Here is a 16511-nt window from a genome sequence, read left to right as displayed (position 1 = left end):
TGAGGACCATCCAGCCCACAACTGCCCCACCAATGCACAAATCATGAGAAATATGATAAATGTTGATTGCTTAAACTACCAAGTTTGGGGTGGTTTCTTAAACCAAAAGCCAGCAGACACAATAGGGTGAGAAAAGGTGACGAATGTACTAAACATCCTGGGATGCAATGCCTAACGACACTTTACATAACACTTAATGGGACTTAATAATGATTTGATTGTATGTCAACTGTCAATTAAAATAATCTGACACAGATCCACAATTGACCATACTCCCTAATATTCATCTCAACACAATGTTTGCTACAACTCTTGGAATGAAAATGTATGGGCTTCAGAGGTTTATGAACCTCCTAAAATTATATGAAGAATTGTATGTTTATGTGTCTTTTCTTAATTGGAAAAGGATGTTAAAAGTATGGAGAATAACGTAAGTATCTAGGCACACACTGGCCAGAATTAACAATACTATTTTATTGTATTCACTAATATACAAAGCAAATAAAACATTACCAATAGTGTTAGTCAATTGACCCGGTCTTTTCCCTTTTCTCCAACTTTTTTTTTTTTTTAAAGTAATCTCTACACCAAAGCTGAGGCTTGAACTCACAGCCCTGGGATCAAGAGTCAGACTCTCTACCAACCGAGCCAGCCAGGAAGGCCTTCTCCTTCCCTCTTTAGCAGCTTGAATTCGGTATCTTTCCAGTCCATTGGTTTGCATTTTTAAAAGAATATATACAAGAATATATATCCCCAAATAATATATATAATTTCGTGGGTTTTAATTTTTCTTAAATGGTTTTTATTATATGTATCTTTCTACAACTTGCCTCTTTACCAAACACTACTTTTGTGAGATCTATCCATATTGATACCCTATTATCAATAAGTCGCATGTACTTATGCATTTCTCTAATAATGGGCATTTAGACTGTTCCTGCTTGGTTTTGATTTTACTCTTACAAACACTGTTGGGACAGGTCAATAGCTTCCAACATGTTTTCAGAGGACCTCAGGACACCCCCAAATATTAGGAATGTCTGACAATCTGATAGGGGAAAGTTGAATTGCTATCATTTTCTAGACATATTTCTGCATTTGAGCGTTCCCAAGTCTCGGAGGAAGCCATCTTTATTTAGACTCTAAAATAGCTTAATAGATCCGTCTACATTTCAGTCCAAATTTCTTATAACAAAGGTCTGCACCTACGCGGGTCACTAAAAGCAACCTTTTTTTTTTTTTGGTGCTGAAAAGCCCTACAATTGGACAATGATACTGTCCAAATCATTCTATTGCCAAGAAAGGTTATGTTAAGTTGCTGTCAACATCAAATGCTGGTCACGCCAATGAAATCACTAAGAGACTAATGATATGGTATCCTAAGTTTTTATTTGTTTTCTGTCATGTACAAGGACTAACAGGCTAGATTTCTTGTGGTTATCTTGTCTCCCTTATTTTCTACCTTTTTAATCTAATTGAGGTCAGAGACCTTTCTAACATGACTTTTACTTTTCCACTTATTCCCTGTGTGATATCATCCAGTACCCAAACTTTGTGATATGCCAAGTTGCAAAACAAGGAAATTAAAGCCCAGACCCTTACTACTCATTATAGGCAATGTTCTTGGGTCTGAATTATCCCACTCTGGTACTACTGAGTAAAATTAACTAAGATAGATTGTTTTTTAATCAACTTTACCTTCCCCCAGAAGTATGTGAAATGATTAAGCATTATACAGATACCTGGATTCAGAAATTTCAAATTAGAAACAATTCATGCAATTGCTTGTGAAAGAGCATAAAATTAACAGAACTGGTTCATTACATACCAGTTGTAGGCCCCTTAACAGTTCTCCTTCCCTTGCTACACTTTGGTTTCTTACCTGTAAAATGGCAGCAAAAACCATCACTGGTGCAAGGGCGAAATGAACTCATCACAAAATGAAAGCTCTTTGTTATCATTCCTCCATTGGACCCTGAGCTCCTCACAAACAAGGCAGCGCTTAATTCATCTGTGATTTCCCAGTGGTTGCCACCATATTTGGCAAGGATTCCTACATACTAAGCAGGTGTCCTATAACCTCTTTTGCAACTACTGTTGTCTTTTCCACTTTGGGGTTCAAAGCTCTCCATCTCCCAACTACTTGCCTTCTCTGATAAGACCGCTCACACTTGTTAAGTTGGAGCCAGAGGCCTGAGCACCCGCTGGTGGTCACATGTTTGAGTCCCAACACCATAATCTACCAATAGCACCCACCTTTGAGCCAGGATTTGGGAGTGTGGAGTGTTGCCCAAGCCTGCCTCTCCTGCTTCCGGCTCTGCACCAAAGAGGGGGCTACATGTCTCAGGATTAACACATGGCTGAGCACTTCTTTACTGACCAGAGTGGTTCCAGGGCGTACAGAGAGGGCCTCCCCCGGACATAGCTTTGGAGGCAAAGTTTCTGTACACTTATGACAGGCTGGATAATCAGGGTACATGGAAATTATCATACTACCCCCTAAATATGATAAATATGCTTACCAAGGAAAAGGATTTATAAAACAGGTGGGAAAATATCGAGCCCAAACTGTACATTTGCCCCATAAGCACAACTACAGAAAAGTGATGTGCACTTGGATAGGCTGGAAGGAAACCCAAAGACAGGAAAATAATTACTGTTAGGGTAGTGGTATCATGGGTGGTTTCTTCTAAATTTATTTCTAAAAATCTTTTAAAGTTGTTACAATAATGAATCAAAAATAAATGACCTTCCATCTCCAACCAGGCTTTTTTGAAGGAAAGAAAGAAAGAGTCATGTCTAGACTCTAAGGAAATAAACTCTAATCCACCACTACGGTTTGGTGGGAAAAGCCTTCTTAGGTTGGGATCAAAAAACCTGGGTCTTGGCACCAGCTCAGCCAAATCCTCTCTCCGAGGCTTCAGAAGTCATTTAACCCCTCTAAACCTCTCTATAAAAATCCTGCAAAAAGACTGAGGATAGCATTCTTTTTTTAAGATTTTATTTTTTTAAGTAATCTCTGCACCCAACGTGGGGCTTGAACTCACAACCTCAGATCAAGGTCTCATACTCCACCTACTGAGCCAACCAGATGCCTCTAGGATAGAATTCTTCAACACTCTCCTGGGCGGTCTACAATATAGTATGTTTTACTTTTCACACGTAGCATATCATTATAAAGTCCCATGAATGAACTTTTAACAAACACATCAGAACTCAAAACATGGGGGCGCCTGAGTGGCTCAGTCGTTAAGCGTCTGCCTTCGGCTCAAGGCGTGATCCCGGCATTCTGGGATCGAGCCCCACATCGGGCTCCTCCGCTGGGAGCCTGCTTCTTCCTCTCCCACTCCCCCCTGCTTGTGTTCCCTCTCTTGCTGGCTGTCAAATAAATAAATCTTAAAAAAAAAAAAGAAAATTAAAAAAAAAAAAAACAAAGAACTCAAAACATGGGAGAGAATAATCCGGCCCCCTTCAGAGCAGTTCTTCTATTTATTCCTGGAAAGAGCCACGTCCTCTTTGTCCTCCAAAGCCTGTTCTATATGATATTTCATGTCTTCGGTAGGGCCCATCTTTTCTCCTGTGAGGCAGAATGTAACTTCCAGAAACAGCTGAGAGGGCCGTGGTGTGAAGTCTGGTGAGTAAGATGGGTGATCAGACCGAACACTAACATTTTAGGTCATAAAGGAAGTAAGAAAAATAGATTTTCTTAAACGGCCATTCAGCAGTGCTTTGTACATTAATGCCATTGTTCCCTGGTGGCAACTCAGAAGGGAAGGCTGACCTCACTGGGAGGTCCAGTTGCAGGTTCCAAGGCTTGTTAAAGCCAATGCTTCTATTTCACGGAGCACTCTTGACTAGTTCTGCTTCTCTCAAGTGTGGCTGTCATAAAGATAGGTAACAAAAAACAAAAACAACCACCCCCCCCCACAGGCACACACAAAACCCCAGAAACAAAAAAACTTTCCTAGGATGCCCCAAAACCTTTTGTCTCTGCCAAAATAAATTATGAGGTTGAAATTCAAAACACAATTTGTTTACCATTATTACAGAATGTGCTTGTAAGGCCAAGATGTTTATTTTTAATACCTTTGGCATTTAACCTTTAACACTCTTATTGCTCTGCAAATATTAAGTCCCATCAAGGTAAAAAAAATAAAAATATTAAAAACTCACCATTTTAATCACATATTGATGAACACACAATTGCTGCAGCTTCGTACGAAAAAAATAGTAGGTGACTCATACTTGGAAAATCATGACTGTACATAATTTCTACATATTCCATAATGAAGCTCATAAAACTTTCCATTTGTATACAGGGTTCAAAATATTTCTGCTTTTTGAAGCTGATGAAAGCTTTCACAAGTTCTTACCAAGTAATGAGACTCAATCCTTTCTCATTAGGAGCTGCAAAGTACTCCATGTTCTCTCTGTTATTTAGTCTCACATGAGCTCATGACATTAACACTGAGTACAGGAGCAAAAAGTCATATTCCAAGTCATATTTACCAAAATGCTCATTATCTAGCCCCAAGAAGAACCCCAGAGACAGACCTCAAACTCATGAGAGTCAACTGGGAAAGGAGGAATAACAGGTCCAGCATGCTTAGTATAGGGCAGGGGGGCATTTTCACCCAAAGAGGGGGGTGATGAGTTAAGAAAGAGAAATTCAATATACACCCTCACCACTCAACACAATTTACATACCCACACTGGTGTATAGATAGCTTCGAATCTGGATGCAGATTTTCCCTGTTCATAGCTTGGAGGTTCCATGTGCTGAAAATACCAAACAACTCCCTTTCTTAAGGGAAACCCAGTGGGAAGGTGTGGATGCATCCATAAAACACCGTTACTGGCATATAGCTGAAGCTTAGATCTTCCTGCTGGGGAATGAATGGAAGGAAGCATGTTGTTCGCAGGGATACCACTCTGAGATTTACAATAGAGTGGCTGCAAACAGCTGACCTGCAGGTGTTCAGCCTCTCAGCAATGACCAGAACACTTTAAAAATTAAGCAGGCCCGGCATAACAATTTGGATTTCCAGCTTCCCTTGAAATATGTAATATGGTCGATGTAACCATGGTAATATGGTAGATACAACTAACCATGGCCTAAGGTCGAGTAATGGTGCCTTTTCAGAGGGGCATATTTACTCTCTAGGGGCCAGCCTCACCCCATCGAAAATTGTATCCTGTAGATATTTGAGTTTGCAACCACGGATAAAGCTGAAATCCCCAGCAAGAGTGTGGGGGAGGTGGCCTCCACCTTCCACAACTGTCTGCTTCCTCCACTTCTCGTCCCTCTCCATCTGCTGCTCCACTGGCCTTCCCTTCGTGCCCCGCGCTGATCAAACTTTAACCATGAGGCTGGCCAACTCACACTGGCCCCTAGATGAGGTCGTGAACTCCACATCTTTCCCTAACCCCTCAGCGCCCATCAAAACTTTTCTGGGGGTGCCTGGCTGCCTCAGACCAAGAGTCTCTTGATCTCGGGATTATAAATTTGAGCCCTGTGTTATCTCAGGATTATAAATTTGAGCCCGGTGTAGCGATTACTTAAAAATAAGATCTTTAAAAAAAAAATTTTTTTTCTATACCTCAACCCAATTTTTTGTTTTATTTTGGTTTTGTATTCTGTCGTTTTGGCCAGGAAACTATTAGCAATTTTGATAAACTAAATCAGTGGGAATGGACTAGGTTACCTTCCCAGAAAACACATTTGAAATGGATTCCAGGCTTTCTAAATACATGCCCTGCCTGCACCCATAGGAACTTACCTGCCTTGTAGTCAGCTCTCTGACAGATGGCTAGGTTCCTAAGTCTATTCCTGTGTATTTTTTATGACTGACATCTGCAATTTACTCACAAGTAATATGTGAGGAAAAGGGGATGTCTCCTGACCACAGCCTGAGGGGATGGCCGATTCAGATCTACTACAATATTTTAGTATATTTAAGTTCAGAGAAGCCCTATGAATAATAGTTTCTGCATCCAAAGTATACAGCAGAGCTTCAGACAGTCCAAGCTGTCATGGCCACAAAGCAGAACTTCCTTTGTAAATGATAAAGCCAGATGCGAAATCTTAGTAGGGTATGATTATTGATTAAAGACAAAGGAGACTGTTGTACCCTCCTAACCAAGGTATACTAAATTATAAAGACATGCAGAGATTTTTTTTTTTTTTCAGTTCTTCAAGTCTCCTACAGAAAAAGGTACAAATTAATAGTGCCTGGTAGTGTTGTTGCTTCTCCAAAGATGGAGAAAAGTGTTCCAAAGGGAACTTTCAGCAAAGAGATAGGAGGTGAACTGTACACTGGATATTGTGCTCATGAATCAGAAAAGGACAATATTCCTTATGAGTCACAACTGAATGAGTCTTGGTAGGGCCTCAGGGATGGGTGGAGAGTCTTCCTGATGTGCTACCAGACTTCCTAAAAGATCACACACACAAACACGCAAACAACAATATAGGTGCGCTCCCTACCGCCCAGGCAAGGGCCCGATGAATTATATTCTCCATGCTAACCCTCAGCCACACCCACTGAAGGCAATGCCCCTTCTCTTCCTGTTCTAAGCAGCTGAAGGATGCAGCTGGGCAGACCCAGACAGATGTGAAACACGAAATGAAGCCTCATTTGGCTCGAAACCATCTTATATAAACAGTAAACATTATAACTGAGGTTTCTGACCATTTAAGATGGGTGATGCTCTGCTCTCAGACAAACTCACATACCTAATGAACAACGTCTCAAGCCAGAGAAGAAATGATTCATTTCATTTTTGCCAGGTTACTCTACATCTAGAAGATTGAGCTATGGCACATCTCCGATTTCAGGACAGCAGCTGTTTCAACTTTTTTCTTTTCTTTTTTTTTTTTTAAGATTTTATTTATTTGACAGAGATAGAGACAGCCAGTGAGAGAGGGAACACAAGCAGGGGGAGTGGGAGAGGAAGAAGCAGCCTCCCAGCAGAGGAGCCTGATGTGGGACTTGATCCCACAACGCCGGGATCACGCCCTGAGCCGAAGGCAGACGCTTAACCGCTGTGCCACCCAGGCGCCCCTGTTTCAACTTTTTTCCTGATGCACTGATAGTCTCCTGGCTGCCCCCAACGGGGTCATCTATGCTGCTGGCAGGGAACCCATCAATAGGTAGGTCACACCCTGTCCTCCCACAGACACACTACACAACTCTGGAAACAATTCTCTCCCTTAGAACGTGCCCCCTCTGCACCCTTTGATGACCATTTTCTTCAAAAGCACTGCAGCCGAACTGAGCACGGAGATTCCGAGGTCTCCAGAAAAGGCATCTCAGACTACTTGGTCGTGTACCCAGCAAGAAAAATGAATTAACTAAGAGAAAGGGAATTTTCTCAAGGTAGCACTCAAGTATTTGAATTCAGTTAAGTTTCTTTAAGCTCTTGACATAAACACATTGATTTTCTTTTTTTTTTTTTTTTAGAAATATTGAACCATGGAAAATAATTATAGCAATTCCGAAGTACTAGGACTATCACATTGCTTAAGTTCAAGTGGCCAATCAGGTAGTGGCCCACTCAGGTGGCTCCTGCACCCAACCACACACTCAGTGTAAGTAAATGGGTCTCTTACAGGGGTTCCAAAAATAATGTAGGTTAGACTGACTTCTTAAAGCCTGAAACTTAAAAAGGAAATTTATTTACAGATAAAGTGTCCTCTTAGGGAAGAGCAGAGGTGACACAATTTTGGATTAGGTAAAAAAAAAAAAAAAAAAAAAAAAGCTGCTGTCAAAGATAACCTTTTAAAGATGGTTTTGTTTTCAAGCATTCTTTTAAATAAACACAGCACTGGGTCTAGAGTTCTGTATGTACATTCGGATGGGCCTCTGCCCCATTTCTCAGGCTGGTCAAGCAGGACAGATTTTTAAATTGGTGCTGTACTAGTTACCGTTTTGACCTAACTCCACATTCACAGTCATTAAAACGAACAAAACAAGCAGAAGAGGATCCGGTCACCCACCCAAGCAGGGCTCTTTGAAAAGAAGCAAGTGTGGAAACTACGAAGCCCTGCAGTAGAACTTTTTTTTTTCTTTCCTTCTCGGATGGACTGTCAATCTCTTCAAAACCGAGTCCTTGCTTTTGTGCTTGGGGAAGCAACGTACACCATACCAAGCCCCGGGGGATGCGGTTCAGGTTAATGGGGGCGGAGTGGCTATTGGGGGCGGGTTGAGGAAAAGTCAGAACCAAGTCATAGAAGAAGTCAACCACTTCCATGTATTCCCAAAGTGCCAAAGGAAAAAGAACAAAACACTCGACTTCCTCCCGTGCGACCGGTTCGCGGTACACCCGAAAAGCGCCAGTCACCTCGCCCTCGGGGAAGGGGTGGGGGGTGGGGGTGTTTACTCGGCCTCTCCGGCGCAAAGACCCAACGGGCGGGCGCCCCGCGAAATCGGGGCAGGCGAGGGTGCCGGCTGCGCCCGGTCACTTTCGCTCTCAGCCGCCCGCCCAGCGCCAGGTGCTCGGCCTACCTGGCGGTGCCGCCGGCCTTTGTGCTGCCCGCTCCGCCCCCGCCGGCGGGCGGCTGCCAGGCGGGACAGCTGCGGGCGGCGCAGGGGGCGGAGGGGCGGGGAGGCAGCCGTGCCCGCCGGCGGGGAGGGGAGCGCGGGGCGCGCTGGGGAGGGGGCGCGGCGAGCCGGCTGCCGCGCCGCGGAGCCGCGATCCCCGCAGCCGCGGGCGCGACGGCAGGGGCACCGGCGCTGCCCCACCGTCCCGGCGGGAAGAGAGGGGTCCCCGCCGAGGGCCGCGCCCCCGAGCGCGGAGCTGCCCACACGCTGGCTTCCGACAGCTGGCAGCCATAGCAACCCGGCCACAAAAAGTTTCGCGGCGCCCAGAGCGACTTGAAAGAAAGTTTTCCTTGGCCCCTCACTCCCTCTCCCCCACCCAGGGTTTACGGCAAGCGGCCGGCAATCAGAGCTCGCGACGTGCCGCCTCCCGCGTCCACCTTCTCCACCCCTGGCCTCGGCTGCGCGCCCAAGGTGGGTGCCCCGCGCCGGCGCTTCCTGCTCCGTCCCAGGGTCAGGCGTCCCGGGACGCCGCGCGGCCAACTCACCATGGTGACTCGCGCAGCGGTCGCGCCTCTGCCGGGTCCGGCTGCCGGGGAGCTGGGGCTGGAACGCAGGCTCCTGGGCGAACTTCAAAAGTTGGTCCGCTTCGCCAAAAACAGGCTCTCGACACCCAAGCACTCACAGGAGCCAATGGGAACCCTGGAGGGACTCCATCCAGGCGGGATCGGCGGCGCTAGGTGAGGGCGAGAAGGAGGCGACTTAGCAGGCGGGGCACATGCTACCGAAGGCAGGGGTGCACTCGGACCAGGCGCTCGCCGCCCGCCTAAGTGAGTCGGATGCTCTCCGCGCGTCTGCCTAGCTGCGCAGCCAGGATCGCTCCTTCTTTCTTCGGCCACTTACACTGTACTCCTCCGGCAGAGCCTCGGCTCGGGCTGGGCAATCTGTCCATAAATGGAGAATTCAGCTCAGGCCTGACCAATCAGGGTTTGTTTTCACAGCGTCACTCCTCGGGGAAACCGTGGTAGCCAACAAGCTTGGAGCTGCTGGAGTTTCCAAAGACCTCTGGATCCTGTAGTCCTCCGCTCTAGCTTCCAAAGAGCGCTGCTGACCTGGCTCGCTCCCGGGTGCAAGACCTCAACTGTGAGGAGAAAAACCCTCCGTGAAAGAGAGGTAAGCCTCTCTCTCGCTCTCTCTTTTTTTTTAAACGCGAAAATTACAGTAGGTGTGGCTTCCAAGCTGAAGGGGTATGATTTTCCCATAACTTTTTTTTAGAAGGAAATATTTTATCAGCATAAAAGATCAGAGTCGTGGCAGCAGCCCAAAGGAAATCCTTTTTCTTTCCAACGTCTGGATTGTGAGGAAAGTCAAAAATATCATTTCCCCTACCCCTCCTTTTACCTGAATTTCCTTGGAAAACAAAGGAAGGCGTCTTTCTTTCTTTCTTCCTTCCTTTCTTTTCTTTCTTTCTTTCTTTCTTTCTTCCTTTCTTTTCTTCTCTCTGTCTCTCTCTTTTGGACTTTTGAGTGGTGGAGAAGTTGCACTGCAGTGAGCAGAGGGACGGGGGAAAGATAAGCGGGGGTGGGGAGCACCATTCAACCTCAGTCAACCCTATCTGTTGAGAACAATTAGTACAACCATAACTGCAAACGCGAGTTATTCCAGAACGTGGAGTTACAAGACAAAAGGTGGGCAGTGAGATTGGAGGTGGGGGAAGAATCCTGACATAAGGTAGAGAGTCTGGTTTTATTGTTTTAAGAGTTCAGAAGGGAACCGTGGTGGGTTACAACAGGACTGTCCTCCCAGGACCTGTGGTGGGTAAGAGTTGAAAACTTCCAGCCTAGAGAAAGTATGAAGCATCGTGATTTATTGTGATTTAGTTTATGAACTTTGGTGGTAGACCTTCACTTATAGGGTCCTAGAGTTGGTATGGATGTGAAAAATCATCTTGCCTGGAATGGGTAAACAGAATGTGGTATATCCATACAACGGAGTACTATTCAGCCTTTAAAAAGGAAGTGCTGACGCAGGCCACAACGTGGACAAACCTTGGAAACATGTCAAGTGAAAGAAGCCGGGCACAGAGACCACATATTAAATGATTCCATTTACATGAGAGTAAAGAATAGGGAAACCGATAGGAGAAAGTAAATCTATGGGGAAAATAAATTAGTGACTGCCAGGGATTGGGAGAAGAGGAGGATTTGAGTAATTACTAGTGGGTATGTGTTTTCTTATTGGGGTGATGAAAATATTCTGGAATTAGATAATGGTGATGGTTGCACAACTTTGTGAATATACTAAAAGCCACTGAATTTTATGTTTTAGAAGGGTATGTAGATTGTATCTCCATTTTAAAAATTGAAAGAAAATCATGTTGACTAAGTTCTTGTAGTAATCATCCACACAGTGAGGCAATAGATATCATTGAATGCCTACTATAGGTCAGCACAGCAACTGTGAGTATAATGGTTTCTTCCCTCACCAAGCTTACAGTTTTAGAAGGAACAAGACAGAAGATAATTTTATTTATTTTTTTAAAGATTGTATTTATTTATTTGCAAGAGAGCGAAAGCAAGAGAGATCACAGAGGGAGAGGGAGCAGCAGACTCCCCGCTGAGCAGAGAGCCCGACACGGGACTCGTTCCCAGGACCCTGAGACCACAACCCAAGTCGAAGGCAGGCACTTAACTGACTGAGCCACCCAGGCACCCCAGAAGATAATTTTAAAACAATAAATAATTATAGGAAAGGTACAAATATAAAGAAAGTGACAGTGGTTTTGTGCAAGGAACTATCATACTGGGAGCTACAGTTTAGGTTAGAGAGTTCATCTGGCAGTCATCTGTAGCACGAACTGAACAGGAAGCAGCGAGACATCCTTTGAGCACTCACTCTGTACTAGGCACTGGGGAGTTACAAACAGACAGGAGCCACCAAATTCCCAGGGGAACGGATTCCACGTTCAGGGGCATGCCAGAATATGGCCAGGTATCTTAGGAACTAATGAACAGAGGTTACCAAAAGGAATATTGGAACCTACCAGTTATATAAGAAGCACTGCTTATGTTGGAAATGACATGTTGCCTAAGCCACCGTCCCATCTACAGTCAACCCTGATTAGTAGTCGGATTGACATAGGCTTCAAGAGAAACAGGAGAAGATTTGATTGTTCTCCCTGGTAAACCAGGGATACAATGAGACACTGGAAAAAAAATCTCTTAATAACCCACCAACAATTTATCAATCTTGGATTGATCTAAAACTATCTTGACACTAAATGTTGTTTGTATTAAGATTTGAGGGGTTTTTTTAATGCTTACTTTTTTTTTTTTAAGTAGGCTCCACACCCAGCATGGAGCCCAACACAGAGCTTTATCTCACGACCGTGAGATCAACACCTGACCTGAGATCGACAGTCCAACACTTAACCGACTGAGCCACCCAGGCACCCCTAAATGCTTACTTTTATTTGCCCTAATAATTGCTTTCCAGTCTCAAGAGGTAATTCCAATAGGTGGGACTCTGATGAAGATATATGCTTGTGTTCATTTTTCATGATTTTGTAATATAATTCTTTTCCAGATTGAAATATATATATATATATATAATATATATATATATAAATTTGTATGGCAGAGTGCCTGGGTGGCTCAGTCGGTTAAGCATCCGAGTCTTGATCTCAGCTCAGGTGTTGATCTCAGGGTCATGAGTTCAAGCCCCACGTTGGGCTCCACGCTGGACATGGAATCAAGTTAAAATTAAAAAATCGTGTGTATAAGCAGTACTTAGATTATAAGATTTAGTGGCACATAAAGGTGAATTTGAAGTCTGGCTTTGTCACTTAACTAGCTGTGAGGTCATAAAATTTCAGCGCTTCAGTTCCCTTATCTATAAAATAGATCGATGTGCATATGAAATGAAATACATGTAAAGATGGGCAACGAATATTGGTTCCTTTCTCCTGCCACCTGCCATGTGTTCTAGGTTAGGGATTCAGCCCCGGTCCCTGGGTAGGATCAGACAGACCGCGGCCGTCTGAATTATATGCCAAGTTGTGGGGGCTTCTGCGTGTGCCCTTTCCTTCAGGAAGAGTTGATAGCTTTCATCAAATTCTCAAAGATGCCGTAAATGCCAGAACATGATTAAGACCCACGGCTCTTGATCAGAGATCCACGCCTTCCTGGATCTATGTCTTTGTGTTTTTCTTGAAGTATAGGGATTAGAACTGAGTCCGATATTGTAAGGGTAGAGCTTGGATTCTCAAAGCAGAACCCATAATTCACGCTTTGAACATAGAATACAGAGTATGAGCGTGTGATAGAGCCTATCATTTCACAAAGACTCCCTTCAAGCCCTGCCCTACTCCTTCCCCATCTTAGGAAGATAAATTGTCAGTTTTATGCCCTGGTTTACATGGAGGAGTCCTGGTTTAGGCCTTTCTCTCAGTGAAATTATTAATGGAACCCCTCTTGCATTCCCAAAATGGCCTGATAATTTGAGTGACAGATTATGGTCACCCTACATTTTTGGCCAAAATTCTCACTTTATAAAACTTTCCTGATTTTTTTGACTTACGCCTATTTTTGGGAGGACTCATGAATATATTACCCAATATTCTTCGTTATTCGAATAAGCCCATAGTAGCAATGAAATGAAAACAACTTTTAAAATTGTAAAACTCATTATAGACACATGATGGAGCTAGTCAGATGAGACTTTACACATACGTGGGCATGATTAAAAATGCAATTTTATCTGAGCTTGAATGAAAAGGAACAAAGGAAAAAATCCAAATGGAGACAAAGCACAATTTCATATGAATCTAGCAGTGAAAAAGAATCACTGCTTATACATTTTGGAAAGCAATCAGTAAGAAGATAAAACAAGGCAATGAGACTAGTTTCCACTAGTAACCGTAAGAGAGTATCAGAACGCATTCACAATAATACAATTTAAATGATTTGTTAATGGGAAAATTAGGCCAGAAATCTTTACCAAAGCACTAGTGAAAGAGATGATTATATGACATCGATGTGAAATGTCCCGGGCAATCACTGTTTCTACCATAACAGGCATTTATTAGGTTCAGTAGGTATCAGCTATGAGCTAAGTGTTTACCGTGTAATATCTTATCTAATCTTCCATTCAACCCTAATAACTTCATTTGCAATTAAGAAACTCAGCTGAGCTTTGCAACATGGGCCAGAGAGACCAGCTCCCGTAACGAAGAGGGACAAGACGAAGGGCTGTTGTGCCACCAACAATGTGACCGGAGAATACACCATCACTGTTCACAAGTGCATCTGTGGAGTGCGTGTCAAGACGTGTGCCCCTTGAGTACTCAGAGAGACCCAGACATTTGCCATGAGGGAAATGGGAACTTCAAATATGTGCCTTGATACCAGATGCAACAAAGCTCTGAGGGCCAAGACAATAAGGAAGGTCTCATCCCGTATGTGTGTGCGTTTGTCCAGAAAATGTAATGAGGCTGAAGATTCACGAAACAAACTCAGGTTACTTGTGTACCTGTTAGCACTACAAAAAAAAAAAAAAATCTACAGACAGTTAATGTGGATGAGAACTAACTGCTAATTCCAAACAAAGTTATAACACTGCAAAAAAGAAAAAAGAAAAGAAAGAAAAGAAGAAAGAAAAAGAAGAAACAAAGAAACTGAGTTTGAAGTAACTTGCCCAAGCTATCACTCAGCTTTTCTGCATCGAATCTAAATAATTGCCTGACTCTGAAGCCCCAACTCTTACCCTGTAAGCAGTAACTCCATGGTAGGAGTTCCTGCTCGGCAGGGAGTCTGCTTCTCCCTCTCCCTCTGCCTGCCGCTCCGCCAGCTCGTGCTCTCTCTCTCTCTGTCAAATAAATGAATAAAACTTAAAAAAAAAAAAGTTTTACTACAATGTAACTATTATTTTACTGAAATAAAGGAATGATTTTTACCAAAATAAAGGAACAAAATATTTAAACATGTTTAAATTAACAGCTTATTAGGAGCACCGGGATGGCTCAGTTGGTTAAGTGTCCGACTCTTGGTTTTGGCTCAGGTCTTGATCTCAAGGTCTTGAGCTCAGGGTTCTGAGTTCAAGCCCCACAGGAAAAAAAATTAACAGCTGCAATGCATTTTTGTTATTATATTTTCTCTGATTTAAGCCAATATTTTCTTTTTTCTCTTTCTTCTAGTTTCAATTTGACTGTTACATTCAGAATATAAACTCTGGCCTTCCTCCAGATTTAAAAATGATTCAATAATGAGTAATAGTAGTTATGATGTTCCATGATCTATCAAGAAGTGAGGTATTTCACAGAAGTGAGCTTTGCAGATAACTGAATCTCCTGGATCAACTTCATGTCCATACCCTGGTTTTCTTTCTTCTTTCTCTTTCCTGTCAATTATACTATCTTATCAGATTTTGTGTATTCTTGTAAGTCATCTTTAGTCTTTGCTCAAACAAGGAAGGCATGTATAAATAAATACATGTATTTTAAAAACTAAAAAAATAACAACTGCATGAACCTTGCCTTTTTAAGGAACCAAAACTTTTTCTAACTTGAAGGAAATTTTTTCTGTAGTAAACTGCATGCTTCATTGCCTTCTGAAAATATGCTGAATGTCGAGCAGCTTGTGCCTGAAGACTCAAGGTCGTCACTATAAATATCGATTATCACACAGGGTTGTACTGAGCGGAGGTCCTTGGGGACGACTGAATAGAAACAGGTTGGCCACTAGGCTTCATGGCCCCACCACTGTACCTGCGCAGTTCTTTCTGGTTTGTTTTGTGCTTCTTTCTTTCTTTTTTTTTTTAAGATTTTATTTATTTATTTGAGGGAGTGAGAGGGTGAGCAGGGGGAGGGGCAGAGGGAGAAGCAGGCTCCCCGCTGAGCAGGGAGCCTGATGTGGGGCTCTATCCCTGGACCTGGGGATCATGACCTGAGCCAAAGGCAGATGCTTAACTGACTGAGCGACCCAGGCACCCCTGTTTTGTGTTTCTTGATTTCGTTTTTAAGTTTATGTCCTCCGATGTTAGAGACTTTTTTCTCCTGCTGTCTGCTGTTCTAATTTAGTCTCTTTAGGAACAAGGAGGTGAAAAAAGCACATGGGTTGCTTCATGAGAAAAATGTTTTAAAGGTATATATGCCCAGGAGCCCAAGGGAAACAGAACCCAAAGGAAGGCGGGCCTGTGCAGCCCTCTGTCCTCTGGCTTCCCGGCTTCTCTGCATGGATGGGTGTCCTTCTCTCTCTTCCAGCTTCTCTTACTTCAAGCAGCTCCCTCATAATTGCTCCTCCTCCCATCATTTCAGCTTGCAGGGTTGTCCTTAGTTTGTCATAGTCCTGACTCAGGCCCCCAAAGGATCTTTCAGCAATGCTGCCCACAGCTCACTGGAAACTTTCCTCTTGGTCTCTTGATTCAAGCTCCAGAGAGAGAAAGGGGAGGGAGAGAAAGAAAGAGAGACTCTGACTCACACAGCCCCAGCTTTCAAACCACGCCACCCAGGTCAGAGGTCCTTGGCAAGCCTCTGCAAGGCGCAGCTTGGATCAGGTATCTGTACAGTGGCATTCCGAGCCGATGTGGTCACAGGGGTGGTGTCCTGAAGCTACTACCCCATTACGTAAAGATGGCGAAGGGGGACAGAGTGTCTGAGGAAGGGACATGATAGGTACTCCAAATTTGGGGCATGCAGCAGTTTGCCTACTGCCTCTGTCTGCTGCCTTAACCTATGCCCGGTTATCTCGGTGAGGCCATGGGGGCAGTTCCATTCTCCTGTTCAACAGAACAAATTGCATGGGTTTTGTAACAGTCAGCATCACTTCCTCATCATCATGAACCTATAAATGTTTTTACATATTTAAGATGTGACATATGTTTTGCCTTTATTATCATGCACCTATAAATGTGTTTATAGATATGGCTATAAATATTTGTGCATTCAGAGAGGGGGGTGTGTGTGTGTGTGAACGC

General features: G+C 43.7%; 1 protein-coding gene across 1 annotated transcript in view; it reads right to left on the bottom strand.

Moving 5' to 3' along the window:
* The window catches only part of MYO1E (myosin IE), a 188770-nt gene extending 179549 nt beyond the window's left edge, over positions 1–9221 (bottom strand). The window contains exon 1 of the mRNA XM_008706040.2: positions 9089–9221. Within this exon, the coding sequence (XP_008704262.1) occupies positions 9089–9091 (3 nt within the window). The 5' untranslated portion in view covers positions 9092–9221. The remainder of the gene's footprint in view (positions 1–9088) is intronic.
* Between the last annotated feature and the right edge of the window lie 7290 nt (positions 9222–16511).

The sequence above is a fragment of the Ursus maritimus genome, unplaced genomic scaffold, assembly GCF_017311325.1.
Source record: "Ursus maritimus isolate PB19 unplaced genomic scaffold, ASM1731132v1 scaffold_35, whole genome shotgun sequence".
Taxonomy (NCBI): domain Eukaryota; kingdom Metazoa; phylum Chordata; class Mammalia; order Carnivora; family Ursidae; genus Ursus; species Ursus maritimus.
The sequence above is the reverse complement of the archived record's forward strand: the minus strand, read 5'-3'. Positions and strand labels throughout refer to the sequence as shown.